This window comes from Cardiocondyla obscurior, linkage group LG23 (assembly GCF_019399895.1).
Source record: "Cardiocondyla obscurior isolate alpha-2009 linkage group LG23, Cobs3.1, whole genome shotgun sequence".
Classification (NCBI taxonomy): domain Eukaryota; kingdom Metazoa; phylum Arthropoda; class Insecta; order Hymenoptera; family Formicidae; genus Cardiocondyla; species Cardiocondyla obscurior.
The window spans coordinates 3,100,560-3,126,817 of NC_091886.1; the positions used below are offsets into that span (position 1 = coordinate 3,100,560).

Below are 26,258 nucleotides of genomic sequence, written 5' to 3' on the forward strand. Positions count from 1 at the left end.
AATCCTTATAACGACGTGATTTATTTTATCGTCACCGCACATTCCATTTTCCTTTTTTTTTTTTTCTTTCCTCCTGCGTAATACGTCGTATAAATCGCACAAGGATTTTTCCATGGGAATCCGTGCTTACGTAAATTTGATGCAGAAGAGATCGCCACTGTAATGGTCCCGTTCGTCGATCCGCCGGTGGTTTTCTCGTGATTACCTCGACAATAATTACCCCGTCGCAGCAATTACAGACCATCGGCTATCACCGGTGATAGGAGAATCCACGCGCGCATGCAGATTCGACCTGTAGACATCCGTTTCTATTACATGATAGGCGCGATCTTCCGACGCTATCATTAAATCTCATTAGCCCGTTGATCTCTTATCGCGCGCATAAATTCCTGAACAACTTAATTGCCGTTCAGCGCGCGGTATCGTTACCAACTCGACCGTTTTGTTATTAGTCTCTCTATTAATTTACATCGAAATACTTCAGCTGTACACGTAGCGTGCAATTTAAAGTAAAAAGGTTAGACGGGCGATAAAAAAAAAAGAAAAAAAAAAATTATAAACGTTCTATCAATTATATAAAGCCGCGATTAAAAAGGCATTAGAACAGCGAGCGTCGTCAACATCCGAATGTTGAATCGGTGGTTGAATTATTGCTGTCTCGTTTTTTAGTGTTAAACAATAGCATAGGCACAGTTGCACATTCTCTGCCCACATTGTTGGATTACGTGCTTAATGTATAGCGGTTAAAGGTGGCGTACGAAGTAGACTAATATGAAGCGTCATTTAGGTGGTTAGAGATCCTTGAGGAACCCGCTCGTGTCAGTAAATACGATGTGATTACGGGATTATTACACATGTCACTTATCATTAGCCGCGACAGGCCGTTTGTAATATAGGATCGTCTCCCTCAAGTGCGGTACAACTATTTGAAAAAAAAAAAGAACTCTACATCGCGGAGCGTTAAAAATAATTTTTTTTTAATTGATAAAAAAATTAGGCCTTTCTGAAAATATTATATAAATATCGTCGCGTTCACGAGGGAATCTGGAATATTTTTTTTCGTTTCAACAACTGTCTATTCATTTTTTAAGCTGATATATTCCACTATGAAAGATAACGTTTTTTTTTTTTTTTTTTAAACTGAAATACTACGGTCGCGAAATTATACATTCGCGTTAAATAATTCGGCATATTTCCTGCTCGTTGTTTTTTTCTGTTTTTAAAATAATATTATTTAGAATCAGTACATGTCGTCTGAAAGAGATTTTTAATGGAACGGCGAGACCGGAAACATTAAACCGTATCCGCGAACTTCGGCTTTGTTCTCACACGCTAATGAACGCGATAATTCTCAAAGCGTAGCACACGGGCCCGGGAACATCGGTCTGGCTCTGCAAAACCAGCCTTGAAAAAGAGAAGTGTATTATGTAACAACGAGGCGCATACGTAAAACATGTGTAACGATACCGTAACTGCATTTAAATTAACCGGGCCGTTGTTCACAGATCGTTCATAAATTCACAGATTGAAACTCACAAATTATATCTGCGTATCAACGATGAAAGTGAAACGTGAGATTATCAATATTTAAAACTAAGCTAGCTTGATGCAAAAATTTATAGAAATATTAACAACGGCGGATGCGCTCTATTGTCCTTTCCGATTTAACTTCCCTCGCGCCTGATCTTTATAAGAAATTAAATTTAATTTCTCGCGTGACTAATTCCGCGCGCACGTATGACGTATATGTATAATAATTTATTCTTTATCGTTACTTTCACTCAACGGTTACTTGGTATACCCGGCCGTGTATCGTTTCCTCATCGCTCGCGCCCATCCTTCACGCGAACGAGAGATGCGCGTGTTGCGCCGTAAAATAATGTATTCGCTGCACCGCGTTAGGCTCGAACGACGTGCGTTTGGCTCGCTTGGCGCTGGCTCACATTCCCCGGTTACGTAACGCGATTCGGCGAAGAAAGCACGTTATTTTCGCGTAATCGGGGGCGCCGCAGTGGGTGGCTGAAAAGCCTCTCGCGATTAAGGTCAACGCACAGAGAGACCGAGGGAACCCGGTTTCCTTCTCTCTCCTCTCTTTCCCCGCTGTAACCCCCTTCTTTTTTTTTTCCTCCTTTCCTCTTTTTCCGTGGGTCGCGTACGCGGTGCAAGGACAGCACGTCGTCGTCGCGACACATGTCGGTGCATTGTTGCGGCAACAATGAACGATGGCCACTCCTCTCCGTCGTCGCTGAATCGTTGCCGCCGCTTACCTATGTACGTATTGTACAAACAGCCACCTACAACTGCAGTATGCCGCGGCACGCTCATAAATTACACGTTTCGTAATTCTGTCGCGTCTGAAGGCTCGATAGAACCGCAGTCGCGTTTAAAGATGCAGTATTAAAGCGCTCGCGCGCACGCGATTAGGCTGCCGAATAAAGTGCCCACTTTATCCGGTCGACAGTGAGACAGGACTCTTATTACGACTTGCAATTAGACGGACGTATTGCCTCGTTTGCGAATTTGAATTTTACAAGCTCAGGATTACACGCCGCAAGTCTCGTTCGTTAAGTGTGAATTAAAAAATAATTATTTATTTATTTTATATTTTATTTATTTATTTTTTTTTTTTTTTTTGGAATATATCTAGAAAATTATAAATTATCAACAAATTTATTTCGAGATATCTTATTATTTAAATATTTAAGGTTTCGATTAAAAGGGTTGCACCGTGAAATAATAAATGGATAGGACTTTGCTGAATTTTCTAATAAATTGATACATTTATCAGAGTGTTTTAGAACGATTGCTTTTCTAATAATTGTAAGATGAGCTCCGGACAGTTTGCGTTCGCGGCGTGAGAAAAAGTGCGCGAGGGTTAAAATCGTTGCATACGCGAACCCCGTAATTGCAAGCGCAACATGTTTGCCTTGCAATTGGAACGTGTTCCGCGAAGGCAAAATTGACGTCTGCCCTCGATTTGGCCGCGTATAAACTTGTTGAAATTGCCGCGACGCTGTCGTAATTCATAACGCCCCGCCACCGCCACAATCATTCCGTTGTTAGCGTATTATGCAATCAATCATTTAGTGAAAAATTTCATTAAGTCGCGGGCCACAGGCGACGGCGATTCGGGGCGTTGCTCGACATATTTTTTAACGGGGTTTACAATAGTAAAAACTTAATTCACAAAAGACATCCTCCCAAGAAAAAATAATTAAGGCATCGTAATCATGATCGCGTCGGTCGCGATCAAATAATCCGTTTGATTATCGGCGCCGTGTTACGAGATAAAATATTATCGGCGATACATCAAGCGTTACAAAAAAAATTGTATTCAATAAATCGGCGAGGGGAAAACTTTACGATAATTTAGCTATTCTCGGATGTTAAACATGTATGAAATAATTCGCGTGATGTTCGTTGCTCGCGATTAATGCGCGTGTACGCTTAAGTACGCGCTTCCGCGAGACACAAATGGCGACGTTTACGGCGACAAATATTTACGCGAGATATAAAGTCTGTACCGTTGCACCTATTCTCACGTGCCCGCGAGAAGCACAACACGGCTGTAATGATTGTTGTAACTTTCTGCGTGGAAAATTACGTCGGCTTCGGCGAGGGAAAAAAAAGCGAGAAACGCCAGGCGAGGTGAACGACGTCGCGCCACCCCGCTCGGCTAAGTGGGGAGAAGTCGGGCCGTGGCTTTTCCATAAAAGCAGATCTCTACGACGTGCTTCATTGGCATTCCATTTAGATCTACCGGGTGTGATAGGGCATTCTCGTCGCGATGGCGACGGGGTTTCGAGTCCAAGCCGCGGCGTTTGCGTATTGCACATACATCAGCAGTTATGTACCACGTCGATCGGCTTCGCGTCGCATTATCTCGCCGCAGCGTATAATTTTTTTTAACGCAACCGCCGCCGTTTAAAGGACCGCGATGTTAGAGACAGGTTTTCGGCGCCGATACGATAACCGCGAAATGATAACGGGCCCGGTGCGAGCCACGATTGCATCTCGTCGCTATCTCGTCAGTCGCTATCTTATTACCGCGTATATAAACTCTGACTCGGGCAAAATATATCTGTCCCCGCTCGCGTCTTACTGCGGTTTCATCTAACGACAAACGAATTTGCAAGACGGCCGGTAAATATTCAACCCCGCATTCACGTCTCGCTGCTTCTGAATTTAATCACCGCCGTTAAGATTTTAGATTCGTTCTTATATTTGTGTATTATTTATGCCAAGCCGCATTTTTACTCAAGTCTCTCCTCTTCCCTCTCCCGCGCGCATCCTCCACGTGCGACATCATGTAGCGTTATTTATCGCCGTTGGAATGCCTGTTCGTGGCTTAACCGCGTTATGCGTGTCTAACGTATTTTCCATTGAAATGCTAATAAATTTGTCTAACGCCGCACCTCGGTATATCATTCTGCAGTTCCCGTGGGAAACCCGCGGAGTCTCTGCCACGCGACTTAAAAATATTCTCCTTCCTTAAACGTGAATAAAACTTTTTTTTTTTTTTTTTTTTAACCCGCAACGTCGTATTTACAACCGAAAGATTTCGAAAGGGACCTTATTTTAAACTAGCCAGCAGCTAAATGCATTACCGTGATAATTGAGCGAAAAGAACCCTAGGTAAAGCTCCTTAATTATCAACTGTTATTCCGCATGTCAGCCATTAATCAACGCCACGCACGTATTTCCACGGAATTAATCGTTAATTAATCAATACTTATTCGTGTCGCGTCGCGTGCAACGCGTTGACTCGCGCGAGAGACGCGGAGCGAAAAAGTTCATTAAACCATCGTATCTTATCCAGCGATAATGAACAGCCTCTCGTCAGTCTTTTGCACGTGCAAGACGAATGCTGTAAAGTAATTCGTAATTTTTTAAGTAAAATTTTAAATAAAATGCAGATTACAAAATATATTAAACTTAATCGATTAGCGAAGATCTTAGTGACGAACGTTACACGAAGTAGCCACGTTAATTTAATTTAAAAATTATCAAAAATAATATTTCGATTAATTTACGGTTTATTGAAGTATCGCCGAGTGTAATTGATATACTGAGAACGTTGTGGATTTACGATTAAATTGAATGCATCGGGGGTATGCGGTGACACACGTTGCGCCCTGACCTTACGCACACAAATACTTAACGAACGCGCACGTGTTGCATCGTATAACGTTTTACAATTTGCCGCCGTCCCGGTGGGTGTCGGCGACGATATGCGTCTCCTACGCTGTAATGAGAATTAATGTTTCCGACGATTACGCTTAATACGTCCCTTTTCCGCGCACTGGAAGACGGAAATCGTCTTACGCGTTCTTACTTATATCCGTCTCGCGACAGATAGACTTATCGGACTCGCGGTAATCGCGATGGTGTTTGGGCAAAGATCCTCGGCCGTCGAAACGTCCGCGAGTCTCTTAACTGTTACTGCAATTGTTATCTTCGAGCTAAGCTGAAAGACCGCGCATTTAACGCCAATGTGCATTTCGAATTTTCTATAATTTAATATTTAATAGTCGAGCTCGTGGTTGACCTTACGATCAATCACTTGATATAAATTGAATATGCATTAATACGCAATGACGCCTAGATGAGAAACGGCCGAACAATTTCATGACGCATACCGAATTCACTGAGCGTGTGTTATAATCGATTAGGGTGATTAGAATTGACGGAAAAAGAGATTTTAATTCGACGACGCAGATCGTATATGGTTTTTTTTTTATCGTAAATTAAAAAAAAAAATAAAAGTGTTGAAATTTAATTAATATAATTATACTCTCTAATTGAAGCTATTCTCGTTTGATTGGCAACAAATTTTTTTTTTCTTTCCTTTTTTTTTTCTCTCAGGATATAAATCGATTAAATCTCTTATGCATAGACTTGCTTGATAAATTCGCAGACTGGTCGAGTCTCGATTAGACGATAAATGACTCGTTGAAGACGAGGTGAGCGATTAATTTCAGTCGCCGCTGGCGATGTTCTCTCGTGAGATTAATTATTTCCGGGGCACAAAGAGTTGCGTACTTTGTTGACAAATTAATAATAATATACTCGTGCGATCCCAGGATTGATACGGCGCGATAGCATGGCCTCGCGGATTAAATAGTCGGTTATATCACTCCGCGAATCGTTACGTTGCAGTCCAGGTCGAAATCTATGGCTTTATTATTTTATTCAATGCCTCGTTTCATCCATGATTAAAAATAAAATATAAAAAAAATACAAAAACGTTTAATTACTATTAGGTACGATTGGTTTTATTTTATAGAAATTGCTTCTTTAGCATTTAACTTTTTATCGTGATTATTTTTTTTTTTTTTCTTCGATGCTTTAAATATATATCTACAGGTTTATTTAAACGCGACGACAATGCACGAAAAGCATGAGTCATATCCGTGATTATCGTGCGATACACGTTTGACACGATTTGTGCCATGCTCGGTTGACGAAAGGAGGAAAGTCCCGCGGATCAGTACTGAGAATTCTCGCGTCAAGTTGATCCGAGGTAAAGAAAGCCGGATGTACATACAATACAAATAAACCGGATAGGCGCACGAACGAGGAGGCATTAGGGTGCTCGCGCGTGAGAATGATTACGCGAAGGTTGAATGAAATTGTACCATAACAATTTTTTTTTTTATTAGGTGACGATTTATTCGAAAAATATTCAGCAACTTCGTAAATCAAAAGAATCGTTAAGAACGTTGTAATATTCTTTATGAGTTGAGTTTTTTTTTAAACGATTTGCTTGGCGCCAGCTATAATTTACTATTACGTAAATGTAGTAACTTAAGAACATTAGCAGGTTAGCGGTGCAGCCTCGGTCTGGATAACAATCGATCATTTCGCGAAGTTTTTACGAGGGTACGTAGGTGTTTTCTCGGTTATCTAGCGCCCGACATCGCGAAATCAATGTAAAGAAAGAAAAGGAAAGAGAACGAGATTGGGATTAATCATTTTATCATTACCATGAACTCGCCTTTGATCGAGAAGTGACATCGTACAGCGGCGATGATATTAGCGCACGTAGGCGGAACGTGACGGAATCGAAAGAATTCGCGTGTCGCAAATGGTAATTTTTTTTTTTTAATATCTACCGTGCATCGTGAGAAATACAGGTTTTGAGATTTTAGATAAGAAAATATTTCTCGCAGCACAAAGTTAATAAAAAGAAACAATCCCTTATTTTTATTTTAGTCTTTCAAGACATTAACAAATTTTTTTTTAATTAATACATTTCTAGATTAAATAATTTAAATTTTAAATTTAATAAAAGTTTCCTACGTTCTTTAACGGAGGTTTTGCTTCACGGAAAAGCGAGGAAACTCGGCGAAGTAACTTTCACATAGGCTTGCGCGTTAGTTTATCAAGCGAAACTAGTCGACACCAGCTTTCCCGTCGGTCTTAATGACCGATGCAAATATACTCTCATTAGGCCTCGTTGGGCCCATTTTGCTAGTATACGTCTTTATAGCTCGCTAGAGCATCGTCATTCCCTCGCATAAAGAAACGAGTTCTTTTGGTCACTACCGGTCGATCGCGGCCGCGAAACAACACGGCACTCACAATCAGTGGGATCGTAAACGCTCCTACAAGACGCGACCATTAGCCTGATGAACGCGGTTTAGGCCTCCTTATCCTTTCCACTCGACATGTATTATTACGCTGAAATGGAATTGACGAATGAGTTGCTCGAGGACTCGTGCACTCGTAAACTTCAAGCCTCGTTGTGAGTTTACGATGCTAAGCACGCATAAATTTCGTATTAATTTAAACGTTAACGTTGCGTAATCTTATATCGAGATGGAATGCCGGGCAGCTCAAATACAGGGTTGAAGTAAAGCAAATAATTTTTTTTTGGTTCTTTCTTTTTTTTTTTTTTTAATTTATTTAAACGATTACATCTCGGTTTTTTAAGTGCTTTGTGTAACTTCGCATGCGCGACTGAACTCAATTGACCTCAGAATTGATATTTCATAAGACGGCAAATTCCAGTCGTTTTATATTCGTCAGCAAACCGGAATCTTTGTGCCGGGTGTTGACTTTTGAACGATCGAAATGTGCTGCTTTATAAGAAATTGAATCTGGTTTTGATCGCCGTGCTCGCTCGCTCGGTGGTCCCCGTATTTTGTTGGCAGACGTTGCGAAAAAGAAATAAAAGGGATTTAATGGCGCCATACTTGGCGGCACGTGTGACGACCTCAATTTACATCGCTTACTTACAAAGGATTCCGCGCTCGATTTACATTTGTCTCAAATTTACGCGAAAGAAATTGGAAGCCTAAAAATAGAAATCGTGAGATGGATCTCGAGAGAAATTTAATTTCAAATTAACTAAAATACGTAATAATTGAAAGAAAAAAGATTTTATATGGCATTTCCGAGTCCCTGTATTTTTATATATTTTATACTCGTACGCAACACAAAATGATAATTGTGACGATTGCATAAAATCACATGAAAAAGATAAATAATTAGCGAGCAACTTGCATTCTCACATCCTTGTGGTTATTTTTATCGCGCTCATTACCGGCTGTGAGCATTAACAAATTGCGGTCGTAATTTTTCATTTAGATCCCGCCGCTCTTCCGGCCGCGAGGAGGATGATGTCACATTGTACGGCGCTCGTTCGGTCCCGCGAAATTGCGGGAGAATTTCTGGAAACAAAATGAGTAACGACGTCGTTGATCGTTTCTCTTTGTGAATCATCGTTCCGACATAAATCGTCGGGATTGAGTATAAGAGCCATAGATCTCACAAAAAGTGCATTTTTTTCCACATATTAACGGCTACTTTTTATTGAAATTAATTTTGGCCAATTATTAATGATAAGTTTTTTTTCTCTCTCTTTTTTTTTTTTTGCGTGATAAATGTGAAACAAGATTTCTATTTCACTCTCAATGTATGTATCTTGCTCGTGAGTCACGTCGAGGGGCCCGCTGGAAGGGATTGAACGTGTCAAGAGACGTCTCGCGATCTCGTCCGAGACTAATTATCACGGCTGGACGTGAATTAAGGACGTAAACCTAAACGACGTCGCCGCCACCGCGGCCATAAGAGCACGGTGCCGACGTTGACACTATCGACGCTCTCGATCTTTCCTGCTTCTCTTCTCTCTTTATGCTCCGCGCGAAAGACGCATGTCGGCCTCTTCACGCTCGAACAAGCCAGCCGCGCTTGTTATCTCGCGCGCCGTTCACGAGCGAGCATCGTTTCAACCAATTTGCATTTGTAACTGCGTCGCTGCGAATGAACGGAACGCAATAAAGGAGCCGCGATCATCGTTTCGACGCGTTATTTAATTAGCTTTTAATGAGAGTACGCGAGACATATCTTTATTAAACGTAAATATCGTTAGGGGCGTCTGAAAAGACTCGCCCGGTCTTCCGTTTCAACGGTTAAAATATCGCCTTACGGAGATCTCTGGTTACGCTTTCACGTCATTTTTCATCCCGCGTTTATCTTCCGCGCGATACTTCACGCGGTTAGCTTGGGGGCCTGGTTTCTTTCCCACTGCGAGGTTAAAGTCTCTTCGACGATTGTATTTCGCGGCGAAATATGAAGGCTTCACCCAGAGCGCTACAAATCGAGGTGAGCACCGACAAGGAGTGGCAGCAATTGCTGACCCGTCCGGGCTTGATCGTCGTGGACGTGTACTCGGACTGGAGCGGGCCATGCGTCGCCGTGGTAAGCACCCTGAGGAAGATCAAGATGGAGATAGGCGGTGACACGGTGGACTACGCCGTCGCACGAAGCGACCACATCGACGACTTGGCAAGATTTCGAGGTCGAAGCGAACCCACCTGGATATTCCTGCAGGACGGCAAGATGGTGAATCTCATGTTCGGCGCGGACTGTCCGAACCTGAAAAAATTGCTGACGAGCGAGATAAAGAGAGTGCAGCAATCAAAAGCTCCGAAATGGCGCTTGGACGCGTACGAACGAGCGCCTGAGGAGGAACTCAGATGGCAGAAGCAAGAGGCCGTTAGGTGATTAAAAAAATCAATTTTTTAAAACCAGAAGTAATTAAAAGAAAAAAGAAAAATTCTTTTTATATAAACTTTGGGAAAGGCGAGCGATGGAGGAGGATAAACGAGCCAAGGAGAAGGCTGAGGAACTGGAAAAATATGAGCGATACATGAGAGAAATGATGTTCGAGTTGTGCGAGTACACCGCGCTGGTACTTTATCCGTGGGTCTTCAAAGATGATCGCGGCAGGCTGCGGGATAAAGTGCAGTGCTTACCGTATACAGAGCTCGTCCAGGATCTCTTTAGGCAGTGCTTCGACGTGCAGGAGGAAACGCGGATCCAGCTGAACGAGGACTTGATCGGAAAGATGTTCGTCGAGAGCGACGTCGACATCACCGAGGAATTGATAAAAGGTGCGGCGTGACAAGTTCCAGAATCAGAAATAATCATGAGAGCGGTGTGACGTAATAACTGACGGTCGTATGTTACGCTGTAATTTATTCATGATATTCTATGTGCAATACTTTCTGTGTACGATCGCGTTTTTATGTATCGCGGCACAAAGAGGGGGAGAAAAAAATATAAAAAAAAAGAGCAGTAAAATGTGACGGAACGCGCACCTTCAGGATTAACCGATGGGAAGTGCATGGTGATGAGACTGAAGGGCAAGCCCCCACATCCGGACTGGCCGGTCCGTTACCCGTATGAAGATCCGAATCGCCGACCGGTAAAGTCTCCGGCACGTGCGATCGACGACGTCGAGAATTATCTCGTCAGCATTATCACAAAAGAACCGCCGCCTCTTTTACATACCGATCAACCTATAATCAGGCCAATTTATGACGCACCTTACATGCAGCGACATGTGTTCGTACGTGAACCAGATCCAGAGATTGAAGGTGACGTACGCCGCGTGCACCCAGCCGCCTGGGTGCCGCCCCAGGTATTTAAAACGGCGAGGAGTCGGAAAATTTCTAATTAATTAATTTGAAGTTAATTTAGCAAAACGTTGAATTAAATTAATTTAATATAAAAATAAAATTAATTAGGGCGTAGTTAGTATAAATAATAAATGGCGAATATTCGTTTGCATAAAATAACGTAGGCCAGAAGCAAAGTTCACGTCTTCAAGACTTTTTTCTCTACTTACATGGAGAAAAATCACCCTTACGAAGAACCAATCGTTCCTTTACCCTTGTGCGCTTTCAAATTTGACACATTAAAATTCAGTATCGTGCAAGAGGCGTATGAATTGAATCGCGATGCCGTCGAGTATTTTGGCGTATTCGAATTCGATCGACCGCCTAACGCGAGACTTCTCGCGTCTTCGCCTGAGGATTTTGAAAAGGTACTTTATTATTCAAGTAATAACAATTAGTCCCTTCAATTAAATTACTTAGATAACTTCCTTTTTATATTAATCTAATTTTGATAAATTTAACGAGGGATCAGATAAAAAATTTTTCTGCCGTAATTAGACGGTGCAAAAATATTTGTGGCAAATAAAAATTATTCTTAAAAGGTAAAATACAAAACGGGCATCGAAGTCTTCGTAGTGATAATTCGAAGGATTAGTGAAGAAGCCTTTTTGGCTTTCGCCGGTATTGAGCCGTACTTCGTGACAGAAAATGACGAAGAAGCGAAAACAATGATCACGGAATATTTCCCTGAGGGGGTAAAAGATATGATACAATTATTACACGATGAAGAAGAAATATTTTATGGAGAGGAGGAAACCAGCGAAGAGGAGGAAGAAGAGGTGGAGGAGGAGGAAGGAGAGGAAGAGGAGGGAGAGGGGGAGGAGAAAGAAAGAGAGAAAGAAGAAGGGAAATAAGATTGCAGAGAAAATCTTTGCCATATGGAGTTACTCGTTTTTGATACGTTTACATTCTCTTCGTGTTTTGGCAGCGATGGTCGAGTACTCGCTGTATTTGGCACAGCCTGTTTGCGTAAATTTGGCGAAACACCAAGCCAGCTCGTGGAAGTTATAAATGCAGCTAATTTGTTGCCAATTTTAATACCTGTTAAAGTGCGCTGAAATATTCGCAAGAAAAATATACGCGAGGAAAACCGAAGAATAACATAATGTTAAAACTCAATTTTTTTTTTCTTTTTTTTTTAATTACAGTCGAAATTCTGTGCTCTCATTTATTATCTTTTGCGAACAATTCAAACTTTGTAATATTAAAAAATTTATTTCTTTACATTTAGACTTAAATCAAGTGTAATATGATTTTATTTCTATAATTAATTATTTCTATTTTTATTTAACTTATAAATTTAAAATCTAACTTTAATTTTTAGCTTACAAAGTTCTTAAAATAACAGTTTACAGCTCTTTCGCTATTTCTTCGATTGAAAGAAAACATCTCTTATATCACTATCATTATTATGATTAGACTGCTCGTAAATGTCGAGCATTGTGTTTTGCGCAATATTTACGCGTAATCTTATAAAATTTAATTGCATCGACAGCAAGTAAATCTCGTTTTCTTTTTTTGCGACGAGATAATTCACTTTGCAGTTCGCCAAACCTTTGGGGGGAAAACTTTTCTCTACACGTGTCACCCTTTTGATCTCGATTTCCATGCGCGAGCGGCTCAACCCAACCGATAAGTGCCGAGTGCACCTACTTTCCACGGTGAACGTTATTAGATTTTCCGTTGCTTTTACGACCTTCGCCGTGTGTTCTTATACGCGCCTTCTTTCCGAGAATACAGAACGATAAACTCCTGACCGGATTTTATTTGTAATAAAATCGCTGTATGAAATAATAGGGTACAGCTGCATTCAGATTGCGTGATTGATTCGCTTCGCATATTTTATCGCGAATTCATGATTATTATTCCGCGTTGCGACGTTCCGTCTAAAATCTATATTTAATGCAATCACATTTGCTCCATCATTACATTGCGTACAATTTACTGACAGTATAATGACACGCGTTACACTGTTACATGCTATCGTTATTTTTTTTTAATTTAACTAAAGAATTTTTCTTTATCATCGGTTATTCTCCTTCACTTAACGATACGATTGGTTGCACTTTATGTGAAAAATTTAACGAGCATTAATGTTGTGAGAAATGCGAAACGGAACCGTGGTGAGTTAACGCCGACGACGTAAATTTTGCATCGCCAATGTCAAAGCTCGATAAGTTGGCCAAGATAGAACGGAACGGTGCTTCATGTTCCTCTTTTTTTTCTCTCTCTCTCGCTCTTTTTTTTTTTTTTTTTTCCTCGTGGGACCGTCATGGTACTGCCACGGGCAGTCAATTGCTTAAATGCCAGTGATTATTGCACAAGCATTATATAAGCAAACAGATAGATTGAACAGGTGAGAGAGAAAGAGAGACGAGCATTATCGAGAGGAAGCAGCGAAGACAGGAAAAAAGACGTAAATTACTGCCACCGGGAACAATTCACATCCATCACGCGTGTTATATCGAACCCTTGTCTACTTCTCTCTCCGTCTCTCTCTTTCTTGACTTCTATTTTAATTATTTTACTTTTATTTGCGAAGAAGTTATTTTACAAATAAAAAAATTAGAATTGTCACGTAAAGAAAAATTACGGTAGATTAAAAATATAAAATCGTGACACGACTGGACGAAGCGTGTTTAATTATGAATTTAAATATTAATCTTAATTGATAGCTATAGTTGGTAAGAATCAAAAGAGGATCGTAATTGTGTGAAAATTATTTTGTTACAACCTTGGCCCGCTTAAAAAGAGCTTTCCCAATGGGATACTTGCTCTCCCGATAGGACATGCTTCTTCTTCACTCGGTGACGAAATTATCGTCGCGATTGTTCAGCCATTGTCGGGTAAATAATTCATAGAATAATCGTGATTGATCCGATGACTCCAGCTACGCGCTGAGATCGAAATTCGAAGAATAATCGACGCGAGGTGAAAGTGCGCGAATGACGGGGCGAGTACGATTGTGATATCGTTGCTAGCAGACATAATCGCGGTGAAAACAAACCTGGTAATCATTGCGAATGATTTGACATTCCGGACTTTGCTACTTTCGCGCTCGCTAAGGTTGGAAAAATTAAAATCCCGATCTCCAAAGAACAATTTCTGTAATAAATTGAAAACTACGAGTCGATTAGAGTTGCAAAATTATGAAAAAAAAATATCGCATTGCTGTATAAATTTTTTTTTCTTTTTTTTTTTTTGACATTTGTATAAATTGCGGGAAAAAAAACTATATTCTTTCCGTCCCTGTTTCTGTCATCTGCAGAAACTTAACGCGAAACATGCTGTATTTTCGAATGCATGTAGGAGTGAAAATAAATCCACGTGCAGCTCGCTGTCGCCGTGCTTTCCTTTTGCTTTTCGTTCGGTGTTTATCATTTTCTTTCCGGAGCACCCGTCGCGAGTAGAAACTGTCGTCGTTCGGAATTAATGGCGTCGAGACGTTTGAACCTGATTCATCGACGCCTACTGACTGTCTACCGTGTCGATCTTACTCATGACAGGATTCGCCGCAAAAAGTTCGTCTTAACTTTAATAATTAAATTTTTCAAATAAAACGCACGAAACCCATGTTCGAAAAAAATTAAATATGTCTTTTCCAAACGGCGCATTCTTACTTACGTTTGTTTTCACTGTCAAACTGTCGTACATAATACACAATAGAAATATTTTTATAATAATTGTAGCGCGCTGCATTTTTTTTTATATTATTGATCGCGTTAGAAAGAAAAATGAGATTGAGGGATAATGAGTATTTTTCGTGTATATTTGTCTCTCTGAATTTCGCCATCAGTCGCACTACATGTCGCTGACCACGGCGGAATTTGCTTCCGCTCCAATTTTATAATGCCTCGTCAGACTTTTGTCGAAACGAAAAAGAAAAAAAGAGAAAAAAAAACATCGTGAATTACGCCATATCTTGCTCGTGCATTATTCCTTGACCTCTTTAATCGAGTCTTCGATTTCTCATTGCCATCAGCTGTTCCCTTGGGAATTTCCAAGAGTGCCTTTCGCAACATCCGTAAATTAAAGGTTCGAGGAAAAGCAACGAAAACCCGTTGAGCCGTTCGTTTAAAGTGTCGCAAAAAAAAAAAGCTGCATGCCCACATGTACGTCGCGACGCTTCGACGCATGTGAATAACATACACTTCGAGGAAAGTCTGACCGACAGGAAATTTACTTTTCAAACAAATTACGCGCCGTGCCCGAGGTTGAGTAAATCAAATTTCAGATTAGATACCTCCGAGAAGAGATTAGCTCACTGTTACGAAACTGCACCGCGAGGAAGAGCTTTGATTTAAACCTCGCGGTGGAACAGCCCGATTGACTTGTAGAACGCTGACTCGTTACATCTCGAAGTCGAGTACCGCCAGAAATACTCGGCCGTGCCGTCGAGAATCGTCGGATCTCGCGAAAGCGCCCAGTGACGTTTTCACCGCCGTAGCGGTTTACATTTCCGTAGTTACGCCGGCGCCGATGATAATCGCCGTACAATAAGTACCTGCCTACCGTCGCGAATTACTTCATCGTGTTCGCCGACGATGTTCCACAAGCTCGCGTAGAAGCGAACGCTCGTCGCCCGTGATCGTATCATCCTCCCACCTTCCATCGCGCTAACATTGGTTGCTCTTTAGCGCTACGTCGGATCGGCGATACCGCGGTGCACGAGCGACGAATCGATCTCCTCATCATCGACAGTGTTTCGCGACTGGCCTTTGATCACCCTACCACGATCTCCTTCCTTGTTCAGTCTCCAATGGACAGCGCTCTATCCCTCCTCGGGGTGTCCCGCGATACATCCCTCCGGGTTCGAAGGTCACGGTGATGCCGTACGTCGTCCCGCGGCGCGGTTGGAACCTGAAGTCCTGAAGAGCCTCTCGTACGAGCGCGGAGGGTAGGGAGACTATATAAAGCACCGTCGTCGAGAGCTCCCTCAGTGTTCCCGCGCGCGCCCAAGCGAAGGTAACGACGAGTCTTGCAATCCGCGTCACGCTAAGATAAATACCGAGATTCTGAAGAGGAGTCCGCTGCTGGGTTTCTCGTCGATTACTTCGAGGAGGAAGACACTTCGCTTCGATGTGCTTCGTTCGATACACCGGAAATGGAAACGACAGTTTGACAGGCGTTGCCTAAATAAATTTCAAAACGAAGTTCCCCGAGTTAGTGACGTCCGAGGAAGAAAAGAGATTTGTTCAGCTCTACGTGTCGTATCGCGGAGGAAATATAAATATTGCAAACCAAGAGCGCGATCGGCCTTCTTCAAGATCTCTTCGGGCTTCGGTTGCGTCCAACGAATGTCGCGGCATCGAAATTGAAAATCGAACGTCTTGATTGCCCTGAGGCATCCTTCACTTGGCGATTTTTGGGAGATAAGTTTTAACGAAGATAAGTGAGAGGATCTTACGCCATCGTCGGCTTTGATAACGGGAATCGTTCCTCCGTGATCTTGCTCCATACAAGGAGCCCAGGTTTTCCTAGTGCCCACCGATGAACTTCTCAGAGCGTGATTCGAAAAAAGCTTTCGACATGGTCGCGGCACTTCGTGGAGGAACGTGCGAATAAGTACGTTTTAAAGAGATATTGAAACGCGAACGTGCCGTTCTCATTTCGAGTTATCACGCTGGGCGACCTTCAAGGAAGAAACCTACTGGATAATAGAAGATTCCGGGCCTCGAATCGACATACCACGGGAAGAAAATCCATCCGGTAGTTAGTATGACAATGGTCATCAATAAGATCAACATGTCGTCGTATTCCGTGCCGCGTCGCACCTTGTTCTCAGGTTTTCACACAAAGGTAAATATTACTCCGTGCATATATCGACGAGTCATTCATGACTGCTCTTCGTATTTTGCTAGACGGCGATTATATAATTCCTGATTATTTTATTTTATTTTTTTAAAGTTTTGATCGTAGTTCGAGTTACAGATTTAATCCTGTGGTCCAAATAATTAAGTTCAAATAATTGCAAACTCTTAAAAAAAAAAAAAAAAAAATTAACGGGGAAATGACAAATGCATGAAAAGTATAAAGTTACCGCGATGTATTTTTCGCAGCGATTTTTCTGGCGCGTCGCCACGTTTAGCTCGACTTTTCAAGCGGGCTGCAATCTTTTTCGGTTGGTCGAGAATCCCGCGAACAGCTGGCAATGACTTATGTAATGACGGCTTACTGAGTCTCTCTGCTAGTTTTTTAAACCCTTGCATGCAGCTGCGAAACAATAACTTTTTTTTTCTCACCCCGTCGACGTGAACGTCAAATTATATGTATATGCCCCGCTTTATTTATTGCTAAATGGAAACGCTAATTATCTCCTGTATTGATACAAAGCAACTTTTTACGTTTCGGTGTATATGTTAATGGGTGGAAACGGCCTCTCTCGATTTAAAACAAATATCTCGTAAAACTCGGCAAAACTGAGGAGCACTTTATTTCTGAATGCACCCTTAGCAAAACGGTCAAAGAATTTTAATGAAATCTACTAAATTAAATATGAACTTATGTTCACAAAGATTAATTTAAATAGGAATTTACTATTCAAGTTTTAAAAATATTTTAATATTTACTTACCGCGCCTACGTATCTTTTCCTCTCTTTATAACGTTGTATTTAAGATCTCGTTATATTTAGAATTAGCACGCTCGTAATAGAAAAGCATTTGTCTCGTCTGATTCGGTTTCATTAATACGCGTTTCACGCTACATTATTTTTCATTCAGTTTTACCGCAACGCGCCAAGATAGACGCGTCGTTAATAATAATTCCGCACATGTCGCTTACGTTTAACCGGAACCAGTTGCAAATGTCGCTGTCAAAAATCAAAGACTTGACATACTTTAAGAAACATATTGCACTTTTGTTAATTAATTTTTTACAAAAATAATTTTTAAAAAGTACGAAGTCTGAAAGGGTTAAAAAAAGAAATTGCGATTGCTTGAGATCTAAGAATATTTCCGACCGACAATTGGGGGGACGTTGAATTGAATAATAGGGTGGCTCGTGGCACCGACGATGATCGCTCTCATTAAGTGGGTGCCCCCACGATCCTTGGAATAACATTAATATCAATATGTCGCGCGGGAGAAAGAGAAGGAGGAAAAGGAAGGATATTCATGTTGACGTCCGCGACTGTGTTTTGCTTCTCCACGTTGCATATAGACCTCGTTGGAAAAGCTGCCGCGTATCCGAAATAGCCCGAAGGAAGAATCGAGAGTCTCAGTAGGCCGCGCGAACTTATTTCCTTCCAAGGTCCGCTATAAATCATATTTTTTCAGCCCCCGTTATATTACAATTGCGCGACTGTTCGTAATTTCAGGCGATTTGCACGAGTGCTCTTTTGCGTAAGATTTTTTTTTTCTTTTTTTCTCCCTTTCTTCTTCTCTGGATTAATCCGACGGGCTCGCGCTCCCATTCGGTCGTTTGACGTGCGGCGTGAACCAGCTAGAGCCAATTTTTTTGTTTTTTGTTTTTTTTTTGTTTTATTTTTTTTTTTTCTTTCCCCTCGTCGAGTCTGGAAGAAGAACCTCTCGCTCTCGCGCGCGCGAGAGAGCGTCGTAAAAGCGACTCATAAGAGAGGCATAAAAGATTCATTTTGCCAGAGAGGTGACCCCGCCGACCCGGCATCCGCTCTCCGTGGGCGGCACTCTCGGATCTTTTTCCTCTAAACCCTCTCCCTTTCGGTCCCCGGTCCTCACCGTTCTCTTGTCTTCATTCGCGCTAACTGGATTCGCCCCGCGGAAATTTTAACGTCAAGGATTTTTAATACCAGCGAGATTTATCGGCACTTCATTACCGTACCGTCGACACTTTATTCTCATTCGAAATATGAAATGCATTCTACATTGATAACTTCATTACGCAATTAAATTAGCCAACTGACCTTTATCTTCGGCTCCTAGAAACTTATTTATGCGGACATAAAATTCATTGCGCATCGCGGAATATATTGAAACTGTTTTTGTGCCAAACCTGTCTGGTGTTAAATGTGAAGTCCGCTTGCCACGTTTCTTGAGAAAGAAAGTGACCGGGCAATTGGAAAGTTATTCTATATTTTACTTTTTCTTTCGCGCTTTTTTTTTTTTACAATTTATTCCCGAGTTAATCGGATAAATAAATAAAAAAAGAGAACAAGTTGAAGGAAGAAGTGGTCTCGTTAAGACAATCAAGCAGCTGGTTATTAAGCGTAACTCGCATTAAACTGCCGAGAGTTGGAAGACAGAACGCTGCTTTTGTACGCCGCTTTCGGAGAAATTTACATTTGTTTGTTAACTTTGTCTAAGTCTTAATTTCCTCGCTCGGACCGTAATTTTCTTTATATTTATTTTGACGTTTATATGTATAATACCATTAACGAAAATGACGTTAGTAAAGATTACGTTTAACGCGAGACTGCTCGGTTAATTGGAACGAGAACTCTCGCTATTAAATGACTTCATTAGTAGAACGAAGATTACAAGCACGATTGCCGTTTTATTTCTTTATTTATCGCTTTAAAGAACGTACGATTAATACGTAAATACATTTTCCGAAATCTAACGGATCGTGTTTTACGGAAATTGGCATAGTGTTTCTTCGTAAAAGTAGCCGCGTGCCGGGCTGAAGACCGGATGCGTTTAATCTGCGGCCGTAATTCGACGAAGCAGCCCAGGGAGCTGTTCAAGCTTCTAACTTAACAATACGTATCATTCACACTTGAGGGTTGTTATTATTGCAGTCGCCGCGAAGTCCGAGTTTGTTGAAACGGTCTAAAGACAAATAAAAGGTCCAGCCAAGTCGCGGGATAATTTAATGCTGCAATTATTACCAATGAGAGTGTTTACACGATACGTGTAAAAACACGCTAGTGTTATAATGTATTCGCATTAATGCAGCGTTTCTCCTATCGTCGGGACTCGATTCGATCTTCGTAGACATGATGAAGAAGGCTATTTCGAGCAATAATATCTCGCTATAAGAATAATTAATATCTATGTTGGGCATTCGGAGCAGCGTAATAGCTTTACTACGATAAAATCGAAAATTATCACGTAAACGGTATCGATATAGAAGATATATTCAGGCAATAAGTCATCCTTTTTAAATGTTACTCGCGTAGATCTCGTCTTAAAATTAAATCTACGTAAAAAAAAAATCAGATTGCATCTCTTGAAATTATTATTATTTATTTTTTTTTTTTTTTTTGCGTTTATTAATTTCGATATAAACGGCTCCGCGTCTCATTTGCATGTTTGCATAGTTATGATCGCTTACGCACATCGGGCACAGGTATCGTTGTGTCAAGATGTAAACCTGACTGGCCAGTCACCGTGGCGTCGAATATCACCTTCGCGATGTAGTCTAACCGTCGAATCGTATTTCTGTTGTGGCAAAAATGTCACGCAAATCGTATGCAATGCGACACGTGCGCGTCTCTCTGGCTCCAAAGAGAAAATGTTATTCCTGAGTCATCGGTTTTAGAAAAAGGCAGAAGAAAAAAAAGAAGGTTTTATCGATAATAAGTTTTTTGACACTAATTCAGGTTTATTCGGACCTGTTACGTTAATATTACGCAATACGTAAAATATACGTCTTCGTATATTTGAAAAAGCAGAAGTTCAATTATTTTTGTTCATTATTCTGCTCGCACACAGACATTTATTCTCTTAATCTTCAATCGTCCATTAATGTATTATTAAACTCGACGTTTTTATACAGAAAACTGTATGATTATAATTTTAATTTCACACAATGATTGTAATTTTCTTTTTATTTTTTATTTTTTTTTCCTCGTGATTGGCGATCCGAAGTCTATTTGCTCGTCATCTATTTTCCACGAGACAATATTGAAAATGTTTTTGCGTAAGTTCACTCCTAATGAGAATGTCCTCGAAGTCATTTTTAATTCGTGTGAATATACCTTCACGTTTGTACGGCATTTACTTTATTGGCGCGATTACGAAATCCTTTTTATGCAAGAAGTTCGTATTATAAAACATCCCGTTAGGCCGTTCGCGTTGCAAGCTGGCGCTTGGATCATTTAACTTTACGAGAGTTGCACGTGTAATGGAATGCGGCCGATCCATTGCGGCATTTCAAAGCAGAATTTCTGAAGGATTTCAGGTGTCGTCTTTACTGCCGTCTCGTACGTTTATTTATGGATGCACAATATTGACGGACGCGAAAATCGTTGTACGATTTTAGAGCACGTTCGTCTTCTAGAATTTTTTTAACTTTTTAATTTTTTAATTTTTTTTTTGAAGGAAGGACGATTCGCGCAATTGTATTTAATAATAACTGTAAGCATAAGTAATAACTCTACACTTATAACTTATATTTATCGTTGATTTTAAATTTAGATTTTGTAGCATCCACAGATGTATTTTATCGTGTCTTTAATTATTGTAATTGCGCTGTTGACAGACGCAAAAAAAATTCATGGTCGCTATTTTGAAAAGACTTTTTTGCATCGTTTATTATATCTGCAACGATCACCGGTGTTATAAACGTAAAACGACAGTAAAAGATGTAAATCAGTAAAAAAAAAAAAAAAGTATAATTGATTTGTGTCCTTGCGGACGGGGAAATCACTTAACACTACGCTATCTTGCACTTTGTAAGGATTTAACGATCCTGCAAGCTGCTCGTTACAAGGATAGCATTCTAATGCACTCGCATGACCCGTTTCATAGCACTTTTTTTTTTTCTCACGACAATAATATCGACCTTCCAGAAGCTATCGGCTTCTGGAAACTTAATGATGCTCTTAATTGCGCGTTGACATTTATATAAAAATAGAAAATACAAGATTCATTGCCTTAAGAAGTTAAATTGAACTTTACAATCGTCATTACAAAAAGAGTAATTTATAATGTTTTTGCATGCATATATCAGATAAAAAAAATTTCTTTTTTTTATATATAATTGCATGATTATAGGATACAAATAAATAACAAGGGATAGAAAAAAATATTTGAAAATCTGTTCTGCGATAAGAATGTTTATTAATATTTTATTTTCTGAGTATTTTACAGGAGATCTTATTTCCACGAGCTGTTGCACGTCTCTTTCTACAAATTAAATTTGTACTCTGGGAATAATGCGAATCGCATGTGTGCACATATTACATGTGCGCCATGACCGCGGTAGCGAATCCCCGATGTAAGCGAGCGTGATCGCCATCGCGATCGCGCGGTCGTTTACATCGCGTTCAGTTTACAGAATCTCGTTTCTCGCTCGTTTTCTGCCGATCCTCTTCCTGCACTTCTCGTGCACATTTTTATCGGCGCACCTCGCAGACTCCCAGGTTGATAATCCACCTCAAGTGGCGCCAATCCTGATTAACGATACCCACGCGTTTTCCTCGTCCACGTCTCTTTCTTTCTCGACGTTTTGCCTCCCTTTTTTTTTATTAATCATTTTCCTTTTCTTTTTGCATCCAATAAATATGTGTGCTCGATTAATAATGATAAAATCGTCGTCTAACTCGCAATTGAAAAAAGTCAAATATCGAACACTATTTCATTAAATTATAATTGTAATTATTATTCTACCTGTAAACGTTTGTCTCTTTTCTTGCTAAGTTATATGTATATCGGATTTGGAGAACTGACGAACAAAAATGATAAAACAGTTTTAGTCTTTTTGTATTAATAAATTTTGTTATATTTTAATATTTTCTTGCTGAGATATCTATACGCCAATTGCATTATTTCACAAACAGATGATAAAGTCGCTGATTATCGATCGCGATAATTTATTATTAATCGTGGAAAAAAAAGGCGGAAAAAACCGATATAATCCGTTCAACTTTTGCCTGTCGCGCGACAGTTGGTGGAGGACAAATTATGATTTAAAAAATTCGATATATTGTGTTTTATCTATTCATATTGTAATTCGTTGTGCGATTGCGTGGCTAAAAAACGTGGTTTTTTTTCTTTGTTTCAGGTGAGCGCTCCTTTTAATTTCCATGTGAATCGCTCGTAGATTGAATCTCCGCTTTTTTTTTTTTCTTTTTTTTTTCCTGAAGAATTCTTTGTGGCGAATGTGGCGAATATGGCTGTCTGGGTATGTACAAACCACACGTATCTTTTTTTTAACAATGGTCAAATCCGTACTGGGTTAACTTATCGATGCGAATAAATTTTCAAAAAACTTCTCGGGTCATTGTGATTCAATATACACAGATTTGTTGTATAAATTTTTTAATGCCGCGGTACTTAAAATAAGCTAAAATATTTTTTGTTTGACATTAACAATCACGATTATAATATAAAATATTAAAATTGATATCGTATTAACTCGTATCAATTTCGCAAGCTTAGTTCTTCGAGTTATAATTTATACGATTCGGAGGAATTTGCGCTGTATTTGTATGCGAGAACCACTGGACACTCTCGCAATGCTCCTCGGTCGTTATAACGGTGCAGCAATAGTGCAATATCCTCAGTATTGTCATGTACGCACAATATAAAGACGCACAAGATGAAATGAGCATTCGACTTTCGCATTCTACGTTGTACGTGAAGCCGCGAGCGTGAGTCACGGCAATGTGCTCCGCATGCATCCGCGCCTTCCCAAGTAAAGTATACCCATCGCGAAGCTCTCGATTTTTTTCCTGCGTTTTATCTTTTCGAACGACAGTTGTTATTCGGTAACGCGTACAATTTTCGCACGTGGATCAGTGTCCGTAATCGCAAGAAAAAAAAAAGCCGCTCTTAGAGAACACTGTATTTTTTTTTTATTTTATATTAATGAGCGAAAGGTAAAAAGTAGAGAACAATTAAGTTGTACATTGTAAAACAGTCTGCGACAAATATTTAGAAATGTTTTGAAGTAAACTGAGCTATGCCTCCTAAAATCGTCACCTAAACATGCGGGCAGACACGTGAAAGCTCGAGTCTACTGACCTAGAGGTATGAGGAGGTAATTTGGGACCCCCGTTCTTTTTTTTTTCTCTTTCCCTCTTTTTTGCGGGGCCTGGCCCCATGCTCACACGGCTGGAATTTCTTTATGACTCACCGGTATTCGTCGCTGACGGTTGCCTTGGCCCCCTCCCCGGCTATGGGAACCCCGTGTGCCCCATGTGGTCTCGTTCGCGTTTCCATACGCGATACCGCGCACGAGCGGGACGTGACTCATTCGCGACCGAATTTCTGCCCCTTCGGCATCGTCATCTTTCCTGAGAGCCTCTTTTGGAAACCGCGATCGACATCGAGATCGACGAGAGATATTTTTTTCGTTATTTTCAAACTTTTATACGAGTATAATATAATCGATAAAATCTGTTCTTTTTTTTTCTTTTTTTTTTACGATCGAGAAGTTTAGTATTATTGTCATTAGTTATCAAAAATATGAAGATTATTATTGCAGATTTTTTACATGAAGAATTCTTTTTTTAACGCATAGGTACATATTATTTTTTGAATAATTTCACATGATTTGCATTTTTGAGATATTTTTAATTTTTGTCGGCAAGCAACAGGTGGCTATCGAAAGTATAAAAGTGATAATTGCGGAGTTTTATTTTTTGACAGTATCGTTAGGAAATATTCTTGAAATAATTTTCGAATATTCACGAATTGCTTTCGCAGTACTTTTACAGGGTTTTTTTTTTTTACGAGTTTTACGGTTCGAAAATATTCACAGAAACGTAGTCACATTCTCGCCAATTGCGAGTGCGTTCCTCTTTCCTTCGGACGCGGCTATCGGGGTGATTGACCTTTTCCCACAATTCGCGGCAAAAGAATGTTAAATGATCACACATTGTGTGCTCTTGATAACACACAATACAATATAGGCGTGCGTCTCTCTCTCTGTTTCTCTCACTATCGTAACAAGCAGCCTTGAACTTCCTGTTAGAATGATTCACGAGTCTTTCATTCATCCACTCGTTCATTCAGCTCACCCCGGTCGCTTCGAATTTACCGAATGCAAGGTGTGCTCTCGGAACGTATCCCTTTTTTTACTTTCAAGTAATAATCTTCTATTAATTAAAAGAAAAAAAATATTTCAACTATTCTGCGACATTGCTGGCGTAACTTTCATTTATCATCAAACACGTCAGGAAGTAATCCATCACTTTTTAAACAATCTTCGTAAAAAATTTCGGAGAAAATTACCAAGCCCTCTGAGCTGAAGTTAGTTCGAGAATACATTAGTCAGCTCGCTAATTTGTAGATAATTTATGACATAACGCGTATCTTCGGAATATTTGCATGGCCACGATTGCAATGAATTTTTTACATGGGAGATAACAGAGTGAGAGAGAAAGAGGCTTGCCGAGATGAATCATTCATCTCCCGTTCTGCAACTGCCTCTTCGCGTTTACGAAGCTATCCCGGAGGTGCACGCATTGTGACTCATCGTCCCGACAACTCGTATGATCACCTGCGCGCAGATTGGAACACGTAAACCCGTTTGCACACATAATTGAGCTACGTTCTCGTGTAGGAAACATTATTAGTAAATGAAAAAAAAAAGAGAGAGAGGAAGAGAGAGATCGCGACATTAACTAAGATATTAACTGAGATAATCCGAGCTTCTTAAACACGACATTTGGTACTTTATAATTGAGATATTTGTTTAGTCACTGATAATTCTTCCAGGCGCAAATATTCGAGATTAATGCGCGGCGCGATATCGTTGAAGGTGGCAATTGGAGAAATTAAGTCGTTCGCGGTGCTGAAGTAATTAACGAAAACTATCCAACGACTCACTCGATCTCTCCAGCCTCGCGTTTCGCACGCGCACGCATTCCTCGCGGTAATGAGTTGCGCGCGAAGACGGATCACCTTTTTCCGCGGAAGAGCCGCCGCCTTCATCGTAAATACCGGCCACGAATGAAAATATTATTTCGCCTCCTCGTGCTCGCGCGTCTGCCTTATCGTCGTAAAAAAGAAAAAAGCACGTGTGTAAGTGCCCTCCGATAAGGCATCATGAATCATCGCGAGCCTCGCGATGAGATAGAGTTACGCGTGCGACCGGTTACGGTTGTCGTTTTGTATCATTACGCCGTTACTCACGCTAATTGTACGCTACTCGATTAGGCATCGGTTGGGAAATTGCATTTGAAACCCAGCCTCGAAAACGAGATGAAGCTTAAACGGAGTGTAGAACGCAGAAGCGTAAAATATGATGTGCAAATTTTAAAACGCAATAAACGTGAGATATAAATTAAAAATTCATAGATACTTAGATTCAGGAGCATTTAATTAATAAAAAGAAATTTCTTTAATATGTAGATGTATTGCAACGAATTTTTTTATCACGAAGCATTTTGATGCATTGCTGAAACGATTGCCGTAACGTTGTA

The 26,258-nt window shown here is 40.4% G+C and overlaps 1 protein-coding gene across 1 annotated transcript; it reads left to right on the plus strand.

Moving 5' to 3' along the window:
* The first annotated feature begins 2,602 nt into the window (after nt 1-2,602).
* Nucleotides 2,603-12,219, plus strand: LOC139111222 (uncharacterized). The gene is made up of 5 exons (XM_070671363.1): nt 2,603-10,007; nt 10,090-10,400; nt 10,614-10,930; nt 11,093-11,335; nt 11,510-12,219. Exons 1-5 carry the CDS (start codon nt 9,577-9,579, stop codon nt 11,819-11,821), a joined length of 1,614 nt encoding a protein of 537 aa, XP_070527464.1. The 5' UTR covers nt 2,603-9,576; the 3' UTR covers nt 11,822-12,219.
* Nucleotides 12,220-26,258: the final 14,039 nt, after the last annotated feature.

Excerpts from the sequence above, each read along its gene's own strand:
- LOC139111222 (XM_070671363.1), top strand. The coding sequence starts at position 9,577 with ATGAAGGCTTCACCCAGAGCGCTACAAATCGAGGTGAGCACCGACAAG. Across the intron at positions 10,008-10,089 it reads CAGAAGCAAGAGGCCGTTAG|GCGAGCGATGGAGGAGGATA; the intron begins GTGATTAAAAAA and ends ACTTTGGGAAAG. Across the intron at positions 10,931-11,092 it reads CCGCCTGGGTGCCGCCCCAG|GCCAGAAGCAAAGTTCACGT; the intron begins GTATTTAAAACG and ends AAAATAACGTAG.